This window comes from Rhinatrema bivittatum, chromosome 8 (genome assembly GCF_901001135.1).
Source record: "Rhinatrema bivittatum chromosome 8, aRhiBiv1.1, whole genome shotgun sequence".
Lineage (NCBI taxonomy): Eukaryota > Metazoa > Chordata > Amphibia > Gymnophiona > Rhinatrematidae > Rhinatrema > Rhinatrema bivittatum.
This window is the reverse complement of record NC_042622.1, coordinates 10,294,398-10,315,624: the sequence shown is the minus strand read 5'-3', so window position 1 is coordinate 10,315,624 and position 21,227 is coordinate 10,294,398. Positions and strand designations below refer to the sequence as shown.

General features: G+C 53.0%; 1 protein-coding gene across 2 annotated transcripts in view; it reads left to right on the top strand.

Moving 5' to 3' along the window:
* COL20A1 (collagen type XX alpha 1 chain) overlaps window positions 1-21,227 on the top strand; it is a 102,249-nt gene that overhangs the window by 71,412 nt on the left and 9,610 nt on the right. For both annotated transcript variants that reach the window (XM_029611815.1, XM_029611814.1), the window contains 11 exons: window positions 1,059-1,168; window positions 1,673-1,831; window positions 2,992-3,069; window positions 3,779-3,865; window positions 4,259-4,312; window positions 11,940-12,035; window positions 13,983-14,036; window positions 16,144-16,197; window positions 18,362-18,415; window positions 20,521-20,592; window positions 21,183-21,218. In XM_029611815.1, coding sequence (XP_029467675.1) covers window positions 1,059-1,168; window positions 1,673-1,831; window positions 2,992-3,069; window positions 3,779-3,865; window positions 4,259-4,312; window positions 11,940-12,035; window positions 13,983-14,036; window positions 16,144-16,197; window positions 18,362-18,415; window positions 20,521-20,592; window positions 21,183-21,218 — 854 coding nt within the window. The remainder of the gene's footprint in view (window positions 1-1,058; window positions 1,169-1,672; window positions 1,832-2,991; window positions 3,070-3,778; window positions 3,866-4,258; window positions 4,313-11,939; window positions 12,036-13,982; window positions 14,037-16,143; window positions 16,198-18,361; window positions 18,416-20,520; window positions 20,593-21,182; window positions 21,219-21,227) is intronic.

Sequence of the window (21,227 nt, the reverse complement as noted above, 5' to 3'; positions counted from 1 at the left end):
GGGTCTCAGTACTGGAATAGCAGGAGGTGCTGCTGGGTAGAGCTGTGTGTGAGGGTCTCAGTACTGGAATAGCAGGAGGCGCTGCAGGGCAGAGCTGTGTGTGAGGGTCTCAGTACTGGAATAGCAGGAGGCGCTGCAGGGCAGAGCTGTGTGTGAGGGTCTCAGTACTGGAATAGCAGGAGGCGCTGCAGGGCAGAGCTGTGTGTGGAGGTCTCAGTACTGGAATAGCAGGAGGTGCTGCATGGCAGAGCTGTGTGTGAGGGTCTCAGTACTGGAATAGCAGGAGGTGCAGCAGGGCAGAGCTGTGTGTGAGGGTCTCAGTACTGGAATAGGAGGAGGTGCTGCAGGGCAGAGCTGTGTGTGAGGGTCTCAGTACTGGAATAGCAGGGGGTGCTGCGGGGCAGAGCTGTGTGTGAGGGTCTCAGTACTGGAATAGCAGGAGGTGCTGCGGGGCAGAGCTGTGTGTGAAGGTCTCAGTACTGGAATAGCAGGAGGTGCTGCGGGGCAGAGCTGTGTGTGAAGGTCTCAGTACTGGAATAGCAGGAGGGGCTGCGGGGCAGAGCTGTGTGTGAGGGTCTCAGTACTGGAATAGCAGGAGGCGCTGCAGGGCAGAGCTCCGTGTGAGGGTCTCAGTACTGGAATAGTAGGAGGCGCCGCAGGGTGGGAGTGAGGGGCACTGGCAGAGCTGGGTGAGGGAAGCTTGCCCTACATCTTGTTACATACACAAGTGTCTTACTGTAGTATGGAAATGATAAACAGCAGGAGTTATCGATTGCTCAATTTGTTGGACCAAATGTAATGTAATAAAGGAAGCAGATGAGAGACTTTCTGAGATTTGGGATTAGAGCTCTTAGCTGATGCATCTTTTGTCTGCTTTCAGCCGAAATATTCGGGCTGCCCTTTTCACTAGTTGTAGTCGAGCCTTGGTGCTGGAGCTTAGCCCTGGGAAGGTGCAGATGCCGTCAGACGGAGCAGCGCAGGGAGCGCTGAGGGATGGAAAGGAGGTCGCGGGCTCTGTTTTTTTGATCTTGATTTGTTTTTCCTCCCTTTCTCTACAGCCAGTAAGAAATTCTTCACCTATTTCAATCGTGACTACAAGAATGATTTGCAGGAAGTCACCTTTGACCAGCCGGAAGTGAAGAAGATATTTTACGGGAGCTTTCATAAGGTTTCTGTCTAGGATGGGGCAAGCTCTTAGTGGGAAAGGTTGGAACCCACCCAGTGTGCACATTGCACACTGCAGATTTATATATAAAATATGTCGGACATCTTCTGACGTCTGGATCTTAGTGCGGGACAGGGCGATGCTCGGACTGAGGGATTTTCATAGAGGGCTGGGTTTCTGTAGCGGGCGTGATAGCGGAGGCGGCTGCCCTGGAGTCGCTTTACCTATTTTCAGTATTTTAAAAATTGGGTGGAATCCGGATGTTGCTTCGGGTGAGAGAGAGAAGAAAATGCCCTTGTTTGACGTGTCTGTCGGTCACTGCTGGGAGGGGTGAAAGTGATTTGGGGAGGGGCGAGGCGGTGCTAGGGGTTTCCTCGCCAGGGCCTGGAACCCGGGTGGGGGGATGGGCCAGGCTATGCCAGTGAGGCCAGTCCTGGCGAGAGTCCTTGCGTGGCGTCATCATTCCAGGGAGCCTGCGAGCTGTCTCGCTTGTCTCATCTTCGCCAGGTGCACGTGGCTGTGAGCGCGCAGAGTGTCCTGCTGTACATCGACTGCCAGAAAGTGGCAACAAAGCCCATTGGCCAAGCAAGCCTGGTCTCCAGAGAGGGCTATGAAATGCTGGGGAAGCTGGTGGCCACCAGAGGACCAAGGAGCGGATCAGTGGCTGTAAGTCGTGGCTACTCTAAGCCCATAGAGCTGGATTTATTTGGTGATTAGCTGCAGATGCACGTCAGTCTGCAGAGCAGGTGCTTTCTCTCTTTCCGTGATGCTCTCCACTTTCCTCCCTGTCTTGGCTGACAGAGTGGCTCGCTGACCATTGACCACCAGCATCCAGCTGCACTCAGCCCGAGGCACCGCCCTGTCCCCTCTGATCCGGGGGTGTGGGGTCTCATTCTGCCTCGGGATTCTGGAAATAGTGCACTGTAAAAGCTCCCACCTGCAGCAGAATAAAACAAAGTTGTTGGTTTTTTTTTAATCTGCTCCTTTTTTCCTTACGCTGAAGCTCTTGAGGGACCCTTTTAAACTGTGCACAGAAGTATAAAGTCTGCAGGTACCTCTGCCTGCTGACTTTAGGTCAATTTTAAAAGAGAGAACTTTCCCCAGGCTGCTGTGCAGGGATCTTTTCTGGTGCACACGTGTACATGGCTGTGCGTGTGCACGTGTTGGTGCTGACCGCTCCCCAGCTCCGCCTCCTCGCTCGGCACTGCGCGTGCACTTTTACGTGCGGAGCCGGCGGGCAGCGTTCAGCGAGCCCATTTCCGCCGCCCTGATGGTTCTGCAGACTGCGGTGCTCACCCAGCGGTGCAGAGGGGCTGGAGGAGCGTCCCTGAGCCCACAGCCCCTGTGCCTTCCTCCTCTCTCTCTCTCTCTCTCTGTCGTTCTTCAGTGTAATCTACTGCAGTTGGGGTGGTTGGGGGTCTTCTGTGAACATCAGGACATGAGCCTCCAGCCCAACTGATGTTCATGTTCGATGCCAGGCCATTGGGAGATGTTGCTCCAGTTCTGTGTTTTAAATTCTCTCCTTGCTTTTCTGCTATAGCGAGGGACAGGGAGAGCAGCGTTGGTAATGTAGGACAGGATAGCACTTTGCTTGATGACCTGTTATTGAGCGGAGAGCGTTGCTGCATGATGTCATGGCCATGGCTGCACCTGGAGGCACACGGGGCCGGTCGTGTCTCTTATGAATAGAGGTGCATTATGGGTCGCTGCCTATCCCTGTCTCCATCACTCGGCAGAGCCTGCTGCACAATCAGTTATACCCACGAACCTTACCGGAATAACCTCTGCCCCCCCCCCCCCCCGCTGTCTGATTCTGTCTCTTCCAGTTCCAGCTGCAGTCATTCCAGATTATCTGCACGTCTGTCTGGCCAGAGGACGAGCAATGCTGCGATCTGCCTGCACTGGTAATGAGCAGAGAGGCTAGAAGGGGCCACGTTGGGATGTGTTTGTCCCTGGGAAGATGGCCTCCCCGGGGAGGGAGTGGGGGAAGGCGCAGAGGATCTCTAGCTGCAAGGAATGCAGAGATACGGAAGAGACCCCCCAGCCATTCCTGTGACTTTACCGCCACAGTGAACAATTTGGGGGTTTCCTGACGTGGGGCCACCAGACGGGTACTGCAGTTTGGAAGTGCTCTGTGCGTAGTTCAGAGACGCCAAAAAACTAACTTTTCATGCGATTGAAGTAGACGTTTGAGTTGCCCAGGGGCTAAAGATAAGACTAACGCCCAGGGGCTGAGCAGGGGCTCGGCGGCTTTGATTCCTGCGCCAGGTCTTCTGCTTCCCAGGCTGGCAAGGACTGGGGATGCTGCAGAGTCAGCCCTTACAGCCCCGGGGAGAGGCAGTCCTGGTCCTCGTACGACAGTGACACCTGGTGGCCATGATTACAGAGGGGCTGAGGGCTGCTGCCGCCATGACTGAGCCAGCTGAGATGGGAGGGAAGATGAAACTGGGGGAAACGTCTCTGCGTGGCTGTGAGGAAGGCTCATGGAGCCGGATCTCAGCCCTGGAAGTCCGAAGGAGCAGGTAGGAACTGCATGGCCTGAGACCTCCCGCCTGCTTCCTCTCCTTCAGGGTGTGTGTGTTGCCCCTTACGGTGTTTGCCTCTTTTGTTTAGAGAGACGAGGAGACCTGTCCTGCCCTCGCCACCCCCTGCACCTGTAGTACAGACGCACGTGGATCTCCAGGGCCCTCTGGACCACCCGTGAGTTAATCTGAGCCAATTTGTTTTCCTGAAAATGAGCCAAGCAGCCATACTAATGGGTTTGGAACCCAGTTGGGTGCTTTCCTCTGCTTCTGCTCCCAAAGCGTTATGGGAACTGTAGTCCTAAGAACTGCGTAAGCGATGCAGGACTACCTGAGCCCAGAATGCCGTTGGATGGGATGAAGGCGCCTGACTCTGTGCTTGGAGATGTACTCAGGAGAAATGCTGGTCCCTGAGCATAGGTTGGCTGCGTTGTGTTGTTGGAGTCTGCACTTTCCGTGATGCTGCTCATCTCCTGCTCTTTTTCTGCCTGGAGGGAGGGCATGGGGTCTCTTCAGCTGCTAAGGACATCTGAAGAATAACCTTTTGCTGCTTCTCTGCTCCCTTTTCTAGGGCAATCCGGGGGCCCGAGGACCTAAGGGAGAGAAAGGGGACCAAGGACTGCAGGTGAGCAGGAAGTCTGGTGCTGTTGGATCCTGTCTCCTTGCAGGATGTCTCATGGTGAACTTGTTGAAGCAGAGTAGTGCGATGCCTCCTTTGGCCAGGGGCAGGACCAGACAGATATTTATTTGTTGGAGGGTGGCTGCCTTCTGACTGACCAGTGCAGGCCTGCTTTGCAGGCACTGGTCAGTCCCCTTATGTCAATGCAATGCAGCAGGAGAGTGTCCTCTGCCTCTTCCCCACCCCGCAGCCCAGCCCAGCCCAGAAACCTGCAGCAGACGTTGACTCGTGCCAGAGTCCCGCAGTTTCCATGGCCCTTCGTCTCTGGGAGGTTATTTCATCTTCCAGACGTGCATTCTGTTTACTTAAGTGTGCAAGCGAGTCGTAACTTCTCATGTAGGAGAACCGATGGCCGGAACAAGGTCACAAAGCAGCCCACAGCGAGATCCGTGCGATGGGCAGTGACAAGAGACAATCGAGGAGAAGAAGAGAGCGTCACTGCTCGTGGCCAGTGGAAGAGGATCGACCTCAGCCTCCTACCAGCTCTCTGCTGTCCAGTCACTGCCCACCCAGCTTTGCCATCCCGTCACTGTCTGCTGCCCTCTGCCCTCCAGGCACTGTCCAGTGGGATCAGCACTAATTGCATTTGTGTACGTTCAGTTAGAGCGCCACCTAGTGACTGCCAGTTCCCAGCGCAGCCGGGGGGGGGGGGGGGATGCTGGGTGCGGTGCCTGCTGATGTGGTAGAGGAGCCCTGCTTTTAATTTACATTTCTCGGATGGGGGGGGCATGTTTAAATGCTTTTGGGGGGGGTGTGGGATTGGGTGCTATACCCCCTTTTTTAATTCTCTTGGGGGATGGAGGGGCAGTGGGGGATTGGACCTGCTGGCCAGGTTATTCTTAATACAGCCAGGTAAGTTCTGAATTACCTGAAAATATCCAGTGCCGTGGCCAAAGTTATCTGAATAAGCTTTAGCCGAGTATAATCAGCGGGAGATCTGTGGCAGCTTTTGTGGCTGCCCCTAGCTGGATAACCTGTCCACTTGCTGGCCTCCTACCTCTTCAGGACATGAATTTAGGTGCCTAGTGACAATAGGGCTCAACCCTAGGCAACTTTCCAATGTAGATCCCCCCCCACCTCTCAAACCCTTAGAAAAGTGAGCCCATAGCCTGCAGGGTGACGCTTAGGAGAATTGTTTGCTGAAAATCTGAAAACGGGCTCCCTAGAGATTGGTTTTGGGAGATTCTGGGCTGCAGCAGGATGGCTCTGACGGAGGCTCTGCTCGCTGTAGGACCTCCTGGCTTCGGTCGTGCTCTGTCTCCTTGCAGTCAGTGCTGACTCCTCAGGCTGGCAGGGGCTGCAGAAGAGCCTGGGCGCATGAGGCTCGCAGCTTTGTAGCGTGCTCTGTTGTTCAAGTATCAAGCAGCAGTTTCCCAGCGATAAGGCACCGGGTGTGAGGAATGTCACAGAGATCGTCCTTGAAAAGGAAAATTAGTTTCTTACCTGATAATTTTCGTTCCTGTAGTACCAAGGATCAGTCCAGGACACCTGGGTTGTGACTCCGCACCAGTAGATGGAGACAGACTAAAACTTGTGGGCGGAGCCATATATGCCCCTGTGCCAGTCACAGCCCCTCAGTCATACGTAATGTCAAAGTAGAAACACAACCAGAGAACTAAAACCAAAACTAACTATAAACCGCTAATAGAACGGGGAAAGAAACATCCCTTCTGGAAACGGACCCTCCAACCGAGAGAGCGAAACAAGCGGACAAGATTAACCCAGAACAGTGAGCGGACTCTCCGTTACTTCAGCGCAGCACTGCGGGCGGGATCCTGGACTGATCCTTGGTACTACAGGAACGAAAATTATCAGGTAAGAAACTAATTTTCCTTTCCCTGTACGTACCAGGATCAGTCCAGGACACCTGGGATGTACCAGAGCCAACTTACCGAGGGTGGGAAGCAGAGAGTCCCGCTCGGAGTACCATCTCTCCAAATCCCCGGAATCGGTAGCCCGGACATCCAACCGGTAATGCCGGATAAAGGTATGCCACGACTTCCAGGTAGCCGCCCTGCAAATCTCTTGATGCGACACCTGAGAAGCCTCCGCCCAAGACGCAGCTTGAGAGCGAGTCGAGCGAGCCCGAAGACCCACGGGAAGTGGTTTTCCCCGCACCAAGTACGCCGAACCAACGGCCTCCTTGAGCCAACGGACAGTCGTCGTGCGGGACGCTGCAGCTCCTGTCTTTGGACCAGAGAACCAAACAAACAGATGATCTGTGACCCGAAATGGATAAGTGACCTCCAGACCGCGAAGGAGGGATCTCCGCACGTCAAGCGTCCGCAATTCCCTCGCTTCTGGATCAGAGGGCTCCCCGACCGCGAAAGCGGGCAGCTCAACCGATTGATTTACATGGAAGGCCGACACCACTTTCGACAGGAAGGAAGGAACCGTCCACAAAGAAACACCGGAATCGGAAATGCGCAAGAAGGGTTCCCTACAGGACAAGGCCTGTAACTCCGAAACACGCCGTGCCGAAGCGACCGCCACCAAGAACACCGTCTTCAACGTGAGGTCCTTAATAGTTACGTGTTTCAAAGGTTCACCCCAATTGAGGTTCCGAGCCGGACAGGGGAGACGCAATGGAGGACGAAGGTGCTTAGCTCCCCGAAGTAAACGGGAGATAACCGGGTGAAGAGCCAGGGACGTACCACGGATCTCACCTTGCAAACAACCGATCGCCGCCACTTGGACCCATAGAGAACTGCAAGCCAGACCTTTGGCTAGACCTGTCTGGAGGAATGCCAGAATGTCGGAGACAGAAGCCGTAGTGGGGCCCCACCCCACGTTGCACGCACCATTCCTCAAAAACTACCCAGACACGGACATAAGCCAGGGACGTCGACTGTTTCCTGGAACGTAGCAACATGGCTACCACCGCATCTGAGTAACCTTTTCTCTTCAGCCGATTCCTCTCAAAAGCCATGCTGCGAGACAGAAGTGATCCGCATCCTCCAAACAGACGGGGCCCTGATGGAGTAGACCCGCCATTCCCTGGCGCTGAAGGGGTGCCGCTACTGTGAGCTGGAGGAGGTCTGCGAACCACGGCCGGCGTGGCCACTCCGGTGCCACCAGGATCACGTTGGCTGGGTGCAACTCAATGCGCCGCCGAATCTTGCCGATCATCGGCCACGGGGGAAACACGTACAGCAGAACATCCGTCGGCCAGGGAAGCAGCAGCGCATCGATGCCTTCTGCCCCCCTTTCTCGAAGCTGACTGAAAAATCACGGAGCCTTCGCGTTGTGCCACGTGGCTATCAGATCCATGTGGGGCACTCCCTACGTTTCGCAAATGAGAAGAAAGCTTCGTCCGCCCGCTCCCATTCTCCAGAATCCAGGCGATGCCGGCTGAGAAAATCCGCCTGAACGTTGTCGACTCCTGCAATGTGAGAGGCTGCTGTGTCGCCGAGATGTAGCTCTGACCAGACCATTAAGCGCCGAGCTTCCTCCGCCATCTGTGGGCTCCTTGTCCCGCCTCGGCGGTTGATGTAGGCCATGGTGGTCGCGTTGTCCGACAACACTCGGACTGCTTCTCCCCGCACTACCGGTAGGGAGGCTTGCAGAGCCAGACGGACCGCTCTGGTCTCTAGTCTGTTGATAGACCACTGGGCTTGCGACACTGACCATAGGCCTTGGACCGAGCTCCCTAGGCAGACCGCTCCCCAACCGGAGAGGCTGGCATCCGTGGTCACCACCGTCCAATTGGGCACCAGAAGAGACACTCCAGAGGACAGATGACTGGAATCCAGCCACCAGAGCAGGCTGGACCTCGCGTGTCCCCCTAGTGGAAGCGGTAAGCGGAACTCCTCGGAAACCGGCGCCCAGCGAGATAGTAAGGACGACTGTAATGGTCGCAGATGAGCGAACGCCCAGGGAACCAGCGCGAGTGTGGAAGCCATAGAGCCCAGGACCGTAAGGCAGTCGCAGACCCGCGGCCGGCTGAGAGACAAGAAGCGCCTTACTTGAGCTGGCAGCTCGTATCTCCGTTCGTGTGACAGGAACACCTAGCCTTGCGACGTGTCGGCAACGGCTCCCAGATATTCCAAGGTCTGCGAGGGTGTCCGATGACTCTTGTTGAAGTTGACCACCCATCCTAGGGACTGCCAAGGTGTAGGCCCCTGGCCAACTGACAACCGACATTGATCCTCGGGCTTTGCCCGAATCCACCAATCGTCCAGGTAAGGATGTACCAGGAGACCTTACTGGCGCAGCCGCGCCGCCACCGCGACCATCACCTTCGTGAACGTACGGGGGCCGTCGCGAGACCAACCGGGAGCGCTTGAAACTGGCAATGCCGTCCTAGAACGCAGAACCTGACGAAGTGCAGGAACGACAGCTGAATGCCTATGCGAAGATACGCCTCCGCGAGAGCTAGGGAGGTCAGAAAACTCGCCGGGCTGCCCCGCAGCAATTACCGACCGAATCGACTCCATGTTGAAGTGAGAAACGCAAAGGCATCTGTGCACTCCACCGAGATCCAGAATAGATCTGGCCGTGCCGCCTTTCTTGGGGCGAGGAAGTAAATGGAGTAACGGCCCCTGCCGTGTGGTTGACCGGAACGGAGGAGGCAGCCGAGTCTGATCACGTGGAGGACCCACTGGTCTGACGTTACACCGGCCCATCTCTCGACAACTGAAATCCACCGCGCCCCGACGTTGGGAACGGCGTGCTGTGGCTGCGGTGAGAGAGCGAGAGGCCGACCCCCTTTCATTGTGAAGCTTAGGACCCCTGCGCACTCCGGGGCTCCCTCGTTTCCCCCGAAAGGACTGCTGCCGCCATGGCGGGGTCCTGGAGGAAGAAGTCCTATACGCCTGACCAGGAGACTTTGAGGACGTGACGTCCTGGGATCACGAAAGCGGGACCTGGCCGAAAACGAATCCCGCGCCCTGAATTTATCCTCGGGCCATTGGAAAAACCCCGATTTCCCCTAGGGAAATCCTTCGATCTCCGGCAAAGGAGAGAGCTTACCCAAAGCGTTCGTGACCTAAAGGTGCAACGCCGGAGTATCCTATTCTCGAGAGGGCAGGGCTGACCCAGAGAGGTGAAAAGGAAGGAAGCCCAGCCGAGCCTACCCGCAGCGGGGTGGCGATGCCCAACCCCTCCAGGATGGCGGGAATCAGGGGCCATCTACTTCCTGATGAAGAGGCGGATCAAGCTCAAGTGATCCCCTTCCGAAGCCTGTGTCTGCCTCGCCGCCCCCCTGCGGCGGCGCGCCATCCCCCTCAGCCCCCCTCGGAGGCGGGGCGGACGCCTTGGAAATCTCCGGACCCGACGAATCAGATGTAGACCTCTCCCCCAGCCCCCCTCGGAGGAGGGGAGGGCACCTAGGAAATACCGGATCCGACGAGTCAGAGGCAGGGTCCGTGCCCAAGCTAGGCGGTAGGGCCCCCAACGGGCGATCTGGCTATGAATCGCGCTGCCGCGATCCGCGGCCGAATACGCGTCCAGTCCAAACTGATTGGCCTCTCAGGCCCCCCCACCTGGCCAGAAGGTCGCTTGAGGGCTCTGCGGGCCATAAAGGCCCTAAGCCAGGCCAAAAGCAAACCAGGGGCAAAGAGCGTTTCTCCCCCAGCCCTCCCCCCCCCACCGCCTCCGATGGTAAATAAACCGCGGAGTCGGCCGCTGGGGGGGGAACGGAACAAGGGAAATCCTGGGACCTGCCGCTTGGTGTCGCGCTCGACGCTGGCACCAAGATGGCCGACGTTCCCGCCAATTTCGCGCGAGAGGTCGGCGTTTTTTTTTTTTTTTTTTTTAAATCTTTTCCCGCGGCAGACAGGAACAGCTTGGGGAAGGCCGCCGGATGGTCCCCGACCGCAAACGCGAGAGGCTGCCGCCGAACAAGCACCCCCTGAAGACAGGCCGACGATCCTGTGCCCCCCCCTTTTTGCCGCCTGATGAAACCGCGCTCGCTAGAGGCGCACGGCGCTGGAGTCGCAAGTCGAGCAGGCCGACCCAAGCGGCCTGCTCGGAAGCGTGCCGAAAAAGCAAAATTAAAAAGAGAGAAAGAGGGAAACGCCGAAACGACCGCTGCAGCAGAGAACCCGGCGCGCTGAAAAGAAAACTGCACCGTTTTTTGTTTTTTTTTTTTTTAAACTGAGCTGTCCCTCGCAGCGGTACGGCGGTCTGGCCGGGGCGAGAGAACCGGGCCCCCGGTATCCCCCGGCTGGGCTGTAAGCGAACCCCGGATCCGCGACCCATAGCCCAGCCAGTGCCCTACCAGGAGGAATGGTCCCTTCAGGACCTAGGAACCTCCTGGGAGCAAACGACCCAGCCCCGAGGCATGCCGGCGAAACGCGACGAAAAGAAGAGCCACGCGAATAAACAGGTAGGATTAAGGCGACCGACCTCCCCCCGCCATCAGCGCCCCCCCGGAGCCAACACGGAGCGGCGACGCGAAGGAACAGAGCCGGAAACAAAATCAACAACTTTCTTTTTTTTTTACAAAAAAACCTGTCACTATCCACCGTCCTGGAGCCCTAATCCAGCAGGGGTGAGTGAACCGGGCTCCCCGGTGTCACCCCAGACGCTGCTACTCGCGTAGCCGGGTCCTCGACCCTAGCAGCGGCCTCAACCGGGGGAGGGTAGTCCCCTCAGGACCTCTCAACCCCCCTGGGAGGCAGGGCGGACGGGACGTCAGTGACAATTTACAATGCAAAATTCCCAAAAGAAAACAACTATAGCCTAAACTGGCCTAAAACCAAGTAAAAGAACCAACCCTGACGGAGTACCAGAACCAGGGCAGGCAGGGCTGTGACCGGACCTGCACCATCTACTGGAGACAGAGTAAGACTGAGGGGGGCTGTGACTGGCACAGGGGCATATATGGCTCCGCCCACAAGTTTTAGTCTGTCTCCATCTACTGGTGCGGAGTCACAACCCAGGTGTCCTGGACTGATCCTGGTACGTACAGGGAATCTCGGATTCTGAGTTGGCCGGTCGCGTGCAAATACTTTTAATATTCCAGCCCCCATGTGCCATGGAAACGCAGTCACAACCAACCTGAAAAGTACGCAACAGGCCTGCCTGTTGCGTACGCAAGGCCTTCTCCTTCTCTCTGAACCTTCCCCTTCAGGCTGGCAACGGGCCTGCCAGCCTGAAGGGGAAGGTTCAGAGAGAAGGAGAAAACCTCATAACTGCAGTGGAGTAATTTGGAGGGAGCCAGTGAGGCCTGTGGAGAAGAGGTGACTGAAGGTCTGATACGTGGACAGTTAAAGGCAAGACAGGTCTGGCACTTTTGTCAGGTCCTCGTCCTTGGAAGTCCCTATGGTCTGTGAGTTTATAACAGGGGCAGGCAATTCTGGTCCTCAGGAGCCACAAACCAGTCGGGTTTTCAAGATATCCCTAATGAATATGCATGAAACAGTTTTGCACATAGCTGAGCAGTGCACATGCAAATCTCTCTCATGCATATTCATTAGGGATATTCTGAAAACTCAACCAGTTTGCAGGCTTCAAGGACCAGAGTTAGCTTTTAACATTTTGATCAATGGGGCTGAATGAAACTGTAGATTAATCTGACAGAAGATGAGAATAAAAAATGAGACCCATCCTTATCTGTCTTATCCCCTAGGGGGAGCCAGGTCCACCTGGCCAATCAGGAACAGAAGGTCCAGGGGGTCAGACGGGGTCAGCAGGCTTGCATGGAATCTCTGTCCAAGGTCCTGCGGTAGGTAACGTTTCCCATAATGCCGAGCTGCACTGCACAGGCACACATTTCTGCATCACATCACTGCAGTATTTTCTTGACAGTGTTTGCTGAGAAACCAGTGGAGGTTGGACTTAGAGGCAGATATAAGAATCGAGCCAAAAAAATCACCAAACCTCTGCAAAATTCAGAGCGTTATTGGAAGCAATTGATTTTCCATCCATACGAAATTTAACTTTTGTGCAAAGATGGCAGATTAAAAAAAAAATCTGAAAAACTGCTGCTGATCCTTTTCCTGCACAGTTTTGAAATAGCAAACGTTTTACCGAAGGTCAGCTTCTGGCCTCTTTATACTGAAATTCTGGTGTGCTCCAGAGAAGGGAACTTGCATTCTTTGAATTAAGGGGAATGTAAAAACCTTAAACCCCCCATGCCCAAAAATCGGAATTTTCTACTGAGAAAATACTTCTTTCTGTAGCATTACTGGGATCGACTCTGGGAATAATGACCCCTGTGATGCAGCATTACTGGGACTGACTCTGGGAATAATGACCCCCTATGATGCAGCATTACTGGGACTGACTCTGGGAATAATGACCCCTGTGATGCAGCATTACTGGGACCAACTCTGGGAATAATGACCCCTGTGATGCAGCATTACTGGGACCGACTCTGGGAATAATGACCCCTGTGATGCAGCATTACTGGGACCGACTCTGGGAATAATGACCCCTGTGATGCAGCATTACTGGGACCGACTCTGGGAATAATGACCCCTGTGATGCAGCATTACTGGGACTGACTCTGGGAATAATGACCCCTGTGATGCAGCATTACTGGGACCGACTCTGGGAATAATGACCCCTGTGATGCAGCATTACTGGGACTGATTCTGGGAATAATGACCCCTGTGATGCAGCATTACTGGGACCGACTCTGGGAATAATGACCCCTGTGATGCAGCGGTACTGGGACCGACTCTGGGAATAATGACCCCTGTGATGCAGCATTACTGGGACCGACTCTGGGAATAATGACCCCTGTGATGCAGCATTACTGGGACTGACTCTGGGAATAATGACCCCTGTGATGCAGCATTACTGGGACTGACTCTGGGAATAATGACTCCCTATGATGCAGCATTACTGGGACTGACTCTGGGAATAATGACCCCTGTGATGCAGCATTACTGGGACTGACTCTGGGAATAATGACCCCCTATGATGCAGCATTACTGGGACTGACTCTGGGAATAATGACCCCCTATGATGCAGCATTACTGGGACTGGCTCTGGGAATAATGACCCCCTATGATGCAGCATTACTGGGGCTGACTCTGGGAATAATGACCCCTGTGATGCAGCATTACTGGGGCTGACTCTGGGAATAATGACCCCTGTGATGCAGCGGTACTGGGACTGACTCTGGGAATAATGACCCCTGTGATGCAGCGGTACTGGGACTGACTGGGAATAATGACCCCCTATGATGCAGCATTACTGGGACTGACTCTGGGAATAATGACCCCTGTGATGCAGCATTACTGGGACTGACTCTGGGAATAATGACCCCTGTGATGCAGCGGTACTGGGACTGACTCTGGGAATAATGACCCCTGTGATGCAGCGGTACTGGGACTGACTCTGGGAATAATGACTCCCTATGATGCAGCATTACTGGGACTGACTGGGAATAATGACCCCCTATGATGCAGCATTACTGGGACTGACTCTGGGAATAATGACCCCCTATGATGCAGCATTACTGGGACTGACTCTGGGAATAATGACCCCTGTGATGCAGCATTACTGGGACCGACTCTGGGAATAATGACCCCTGTGATGCAGCATTACTGGGACTGACTCTGGGAATAATGACCCCTGTGAAGCAGCATTACTGGGACTGACTCTGGGAATAATGACCCCTGTGAAGCAGCATTACTGACTGGTTTCCCATAATCTTTTATAGGGATCAGGAGGTGTTAAAGGAGATAAGGGAGAAGTGGGAAGTCCAGGCTTGCAGGTAAGAGCAGCTACTGCCAGTCCTGGATTCTGACACACACCTGTTCTCTGCCTTTCTTCCATGTTGTCAGAATTGTATTTATTTAAAAAAATAAAATTGAACTAAGCGGTGGACATAAAAACAGATAACATGTAATATACAAATTTCAAAACATAAAACAATGCATGAAACAAATTATAAAAACTAATATCATCGACAAAAACAGCTTTTCCTTGATTTCTGTGCCTAAGTCAGAAAAACAACCACGCCTTCAATTGTTTTCAAAAATGTTTCTCTCCGTTATTGCTCTCACCTGGCAAGGTATCCCATTCCGCAATGGGGCCGATGCAATACAGCCTGCTCAGCCGAGCGCACCGTTTAACCTGCAGTTGGACGCTTGATTTGGATGAGAACTGTTTTTTAATTATCATATTTTATATACTTACTAAACAGCTAATGTTTACAGCTGAGAGTACTAGACTCAAAACTTACTTAAGTACTGTGAATACTAGATCACTTTGCACTGATTTTATATCATGAACGCATTTTATTTTATTATGTTTTATTTTTATTTGATTAATTTAATCTTTTTCATTACTTTGTGATTATTTTTAGTTTTACAAGTTATTAGATGCATTTTCTATGAATTTAAACTGTATTTTTATTGCATTTCCTGTTTGGAAACCGTTGCGATGGCCTGTCTGAACGACAGTATAAATAAATAAAATGTGCGTTCACAACCCCTTATGCTATAAGGGGATTGGCGCATCCAAAACACGCGTCCAACTCCCCTTGATGCAAATAGCGCTCATCACATGCAAATGCATGTTAATGAGGCTAATAGCTATTCTCCCCACATTCAAAAAAACAAAATGTGCGCCCGACCTGCACATTTTTACCCTCAAAAATTAATGCCTGCCCAGAGCAGCCGTTAATTTCTGAGCAGCCCAAAAAAGTGTACAGAAAAGCAGAAAATATACTGCGACTTAACGTGGCGATATTAAATGGGAGGAAGCAAAAGTATCCCGGCAGTCAGGTTAGGGAAAGGGGGTGCTTGTAAAACTGAGGGTGCGTTATCCTGACCCGCTGACAGCCCCCCCTCTCCTGGACGCCCGCTGCCGAGGAGGCGCTAGGCGTGCACACCTGTCCCTGGCGCCTCCTTGGCAGCGCGACCCCCTCATTTAAATATTCCTTCGCGCGCCCAGGAGAGGCGCTTGGCGCGTGTTAGGAAAGCGGCGCTCAGCACCGAGTGCCCGTTTTCCACGCTGATTTATTGCATCGGCCCCAGTGCGTGGACATAAGGACTCATTAGGTCTGCACAAATTCTTTAATTGATTTAAATAATCAGGACTTCCTTCTTCAAGAACTACAAATTAGGGTTAAAGCTTTGAACTTAATTCTTTGTGCAACTGGAAGCCGGTGAAGCTTCACCAGGAATGGCCTGACCACAGACCCCGAGTTGTCCCTGCATTACCAAACATGCAAATGCTGCAGTCTGCAGCATTTGCAATGCCGTTCCTCAAAGAGCATTGCAATAATCGGGCGTGGACAGCAAAAAAGCTTGCATGATTGTTCTAAAGTCCATGGCGTCTGAAGTGTAGCGAGGGTGCCGCAGAGATATTGAAAGCTGGCCGGGTAAGTAACTCTTTGCGCGAGTAACGTTTAGCTGTGTGAGGGAGTTAGACGGCTGAGCGGCGGCCGCTGAACGTGTGCGCATATTCAGCGGCCGCCACTTACCTGCTGAACGCCCGCTAATCCGGATAAATAGCGCTGGGCGCGCTTTGACTATCGGGCCCCCTATCTTCAGGATCTTGCTAAAGTGAGCGAGATGCTCTACGATTGGATTCAGCCAGAACCGCAGGTTCTGCTTGCAGTCCCTCAGCCGTTATACTTTCTGCTGCGTCTGAAATTACCTCCCCTGCTTCTGTTGTTTTTCCATTAAGGACAAGTTGTTGTTTTTTTTTGTCTTCCAGTCCTTAATATCATTTGTAATTGCTGTAATTTTACAAATCCTCCTCAGCCCTTGCAGCGGGAATTTCACTGGCCGAAAGGTCCTGGGTTCAGGTCGCAGGGTGATGGACTTTACACGCACTGTGAAGTTGCTTCACGGCTTCTCCTCTTTTCACAGGGTCCTCCTGGCCCCCAGGGCCCCCCAGGAAGAGGGGGCAGTCAAGGCCCCAAGGTAGGAAACCCTGCTTCAGAGCTGAGTGACCGCCGCCGTGCCCGCACTTAGCCACAATTTTCAGCCTCCCCACCGGGGTGCAAAGTATCTGCGGACCTTGCCCGTCCTTTCTAAAGGCGCAGAAGCCAACGTCTGAAACTGATTGGTGGTGCCGAGCTCAACCCACGTTACAGCGCCCCCAGCAAAAAGGAAATCAGAGTGTGACTGAGCAGCCTGTAGTCAATACTCCCAGCCGTCCTCCCTTCCCCACACCACAGTCTCTCTCTCCTCCCCATCCATGCCTGGCCCCGCCACTCTCTTTCACACCTCTCAAATTCTTTCTCCTCTCCCCTCCTCCTCCTCCTTTGGATTATATTGGGGGTCAGAAGGTTTACCCTGTCTGCTCACTGCCCGCTCTATTTCCCCTGGACTCAACCTTCCCTGCTCCCCTCCCAGCAGGTTCACCCATCCCTCACCCGTCCTCAGCAGGTTAGGCTCAGCTCGCCTCTCAGTTTGTGATTTTCCCCTCCTCCACAGGCCTGCACTGCCCTCCCCGAGCCCAGGTACAGCTCCTGCCTCCCCGTCCCCTGCAGCACTTCTCCTGGCCCGAGCCCGCAGAGTCCACCTAGGACCCACTGGCACCTGCGTAATCTCAGCTCAGCCGTGGGCATCTGCCCAGCTCCAGGGCCACAGCTGCTTGGAAACCGCAGGGAGAGCTGCTGGGTCCTGGGGGATAGAGCAGGGGACTATTCTTCTCTGTTTTCGTTTCATCAAGCCTTGACTGCAGCCCCTCTCAGTACTGGAGCTGCCTGGGGGGAGAGCTTTTCAGCCCCTCCCATCCTTCCAGTAAAATTCAGTATTTACCCCGGGGACTGCAGGACTAGCAAACGTAAAATCCTTTTCCAGCCTCTGTGTCTGAATCTTTCGCCGTCTCTGCCTGCTCTTGGCTTCTTCTTGGTCTCCTCTTTTCTTTTCTGGTCCTTCCTCTCATTTCTTCCTAATTTCTGTTATTTTTCTTGCATGTGCCAGCTGTCTCACCACAGCACATTATCTTCTCTCACCCCCTGCTGCCACCTCCATCTCTCTCCTCACCCCTTCCTGCCTCTCCCCTCCACCATAACTACCACATCCCTTCCCTTGGTTTTCCTCATCTGTCAGGCCCCTTCCTCTGCCCCACCAGTTCCTTTCCCGGTCGTCTTCACCTCTCTCACCCTCTTACGTTCCCTTCACCTTACCTCTCATCACAACCCATGCCCCCTCTCCCACAGTTCCACTATCAGCCCTTCTTCCCCTCTCAGATCCTCTCCTAGACAGCTCTGTCAGCCCCTCTCTCCCATCCTCATAGCTCCTCTGCCCCTTCCCTTGTCCAGACCCTTTCCATCTCCACCACCTTAGCAAATCAGTCTGACCCACATTGCTGCTGCTTTCAGGGCCCCTGCAGCTTATTGGTCAGAGGTTCCACAGCCAGCCAATCAGCTGCAGGGGGGAGCTGGGAGCAGTACCACTTCCTGGCTGCTCTTCTCTGCAGCCCATTGGTCAGATGTTCCGTAGCCAGCCAATAGGCTGCAGAGAGACAGAATCACCTCCTTCCTGCAGCATGGAGCTGTCAGCTCCCGATTCACCTTTGAGATGTGAGCGCAGGTACACAATACCTGAAGACTTTGCACCCGCCCTGTGCGTTTCACAGGCTCACACTTTCCTGCATCTCTGGACCATTCCTGTGTTGGTCCAATGCAAAATGTCAGGAGCCTGCAGGGAATCTGGAATTTCCAGTCCAAGCAAAGGACTTCAGGCACCACCTCTGGAATCTCCTTTACAGTGCATTTCACATTTATACCCCATTCTTCTACAACCTGACTCACAGCGGTTTACAACACAGTTATAAAATGAAGAGCAATTCAATAAAGTATGACAATTCAGTATAAAATCTAATAATGCCTCTAACATAATCCTTATGCAAACCCTCACTCACAGAAGGAAGGAACAAGGATCCCACTGCTGAAACCAGCAAATAATAAAAAACACAGAGCGAACAAAAAACAAATAGAATAATGCTGTCAGCATGCCCTGTCCCTAATGAAGGAGCTCTCAAAGGGGAACGGTTGCCCCAGAGCTGGGAGGGCCCTTCACCTCAGCGTTGAGCGTGACCTCACTAACTCTTAGACTGTTTGATAATTTTGTACAGGGATCTCGAGGACTTGACGGCATGTCTGGGCCATCTGGACTTCCTGGCCCACGGGTAAGTGCTTCGTCTAGTCTGCATAAAGTATCGGGCTCTTGGGAAGACGTCTGTGCTTCTGGAGGGTTCCCAGATAGAAGAGGGAGAGGGAACTGTTACAGCTATGGAGTGGGTGAGAGAAAGTGGAAGGGAGTTAGAGTTAGATAAAGCCTCTGTGGATGCTGGATTACTGCCTGGAGTCTTAGAGTAATCATTATCTCCTGAAGGTGGTTCTTAATTGAAATCCATAGTCTACGAATGTTTATTGCTGGGAAGAATAGGGTTGAAAATGAATGCAGTGATTAATGTCGCCGTAATGTTTTGCTGTAAAGTAATTCTGTTTGCTAAAATGCAAAATGAGTTCTGACGATCTGACATTAGCTCAATAAAAAGGTCTGAACACAAACTCGCTGAGGATCGTTAACTTAAAAAGGATAGAATTAGATCAGAAACTGCTCAGTCAGCTCTGGAATTGCTTTACCTTGATCTGCTGGAGCCTGGGAGAGGATTTAGGCAGGTCTCCTTGTGAAAAGCAACATTAACTCTTTAAAAGGGTAAAACATTTTGGCAAATTCTGTTTGTACAACGGCATCCCCCTTCCTGCCTAGCCTCGGTTTGAGGGCAGAGATGTGGAAATTGGAGTTCATCGTTCTCCTTTATCCCTATGTCCCTAATACAGAGGATGCCTATACTCGCCTCTAAAAGTACATTTCTCAGCCTCAGGGAGCTCACCTTTGGGAAGTTATAACCTTCAGGTGCAACACTAAATCAGATTTACTGGAGCCCATCTTATTGTGAACTGGAGAAGCTCCTGGTACGTTACAATATTTGTTAGATTCCTTGTAAAATTGTATAGGGGGGCCATTTTCGGCCGCTGACCTGGCTAGTTAAGTTAACCGGATACACCTATGTGGCTAACTTAACCGGGATGCTCGGCAGCGCTACGGAACATACCCAGATATCTTAAAGTTAGCCAGTTAGGCTAAACAGATAACTCCAAATATAACCTAACTGGCTGATTCTGCTCCTCCTGGGGGCCTATAGCCTACCCGCCCCCAAATTAACAGGTACCTCGTTATCCTCGTTTCAGTCATCCGTCTAATGGCTTTTGAATATCTACCCCCATAGTGTCTTTCCTTCTTCTAAAATTACCTGAATGAAAACTAATTCCCTCCCCTTGCTTTATCGTTAACTCGTTACCCCAACACATTCCAACAGAGATTTAAAAATAAAGTTATTTATTTAAAAGGCTTCTGTTCTGCTCATATTGGTCCACATGGAATGGCAGTGTATAAAACATTTAAATAAAATAAATAGACTGTACTAAGCAGCTTACAATAAAGCATTCCTAATAAAAAGCAAAATACCCAATCTAAAAATAATAGAACATAAAAATACAGTGCACTTTAAAATGATTCAAATGCCTCCTGAAAAAGATTAACCTTACGAAATACAACTAGATGCGAAGTCATTCCATGATCTGCGGCCTGAGTGTTCCCTATACTCATCGGAAGTACTGCAAGGTAACGCTTATAACTTTATGCAACGTAAGCTCCAGGAAGGAATATATTCAACCACAGACCAGACACATGAAAAGGGGCCTCAGTATTAATAGATTTATAAACTAAAATCAAAACCCGAAATGTAGTTCTTTGTCAGCTCAGTAAGCAATGATGTGAAATGCTCCCAGGGCGAGCCACCTGGAAGTCAATACCACAGTAACGTGCAGAGCCCAGAATAAATAACCACCAGGCAAACCGTACACAGCCCTCGCCTGCAAATTCAAGGAAAGGCAGGGAAGCCCAAGGGGAATCCTGAATCTGCACCGACGGCAGCTCGCGGAGAGAAGCAGCGCCATTACTACGCTGCATGCTACAGGCGCGCTTCTGCCCATCGGGTTTTGATGCGGGAGGAGCACTGGTCTAATGCTAGGAGACGTCCCAGGATATGAGCTCAGCGCTCCTCGCTGCCACGGACTCTGAGCATCCCAGCACTGCCACTGACCTGCACCCCCCTGTTCCTCAGGACTAGGGATTCCTGCTAGGACCTTGCTCTCCCCTCACGTCGGTGCTGTCCTGGGGTTTTTGGGTGTAAATCAGACCCAGTGTCATTTTCTGTTTCTGCAGGGCTCCCCAGGGATGCCGGGCATGACGGGCAGCCCTGGTGAGAGAGGGCCGGTTGGGGACGTTGGAGCAACGGTGAGTGCAATGCCGGCCGTTCTGCAGTGTCGTGTCTGTGACGCCTGTCTCCCGTGATCTGCTACCCCGCGAGTCTGTGAGTAGGGCAGCACTAGTGCCCCACGGAGGGGCTGCCGGTATTGTTCATCCTTCCTTTCATGGCATTGTCTCTGCCTGTGCCCACCCTGAATTCAGCTCCTACTACTGTATATAAAGAAAGAGAATCCACGGCTTGATGCCACGACTCGGCCGGAAACAGAAATCAATGCACTTCTTCAAAGCTTGGGCCATGCCTGCGGGATTCTGCGTCCTGACCAGCCTTCCGCCGAGATGGCAAAGCCATTGAATTGGACCTTTTACCAGCCCCCTCGTCCTTCCTCCCAGGCGTGCACCTCGGTCGTGCCGGGCCGGGCTCCTGCCTTCCTTTCCAATGACTTCCCTTGATTCGCAGCCATGGACTGCGCCCGGGGAAGCAGGGGGACGACCCGCTGTCTGCTGCAGGCGTCCTGCGAGGCACCGCACACTCTCCTGAGCAGGGACCGGCGTAGCTGTGGCTCCCTGATGGACGGTGCTAACTTTTCTGTTTTTTTTTCTTTTCCCATCGTTTGCAGGGTTTGCCAGGTACAAAGGGAGAAAGAGGAGATAAGGTGAGGAAA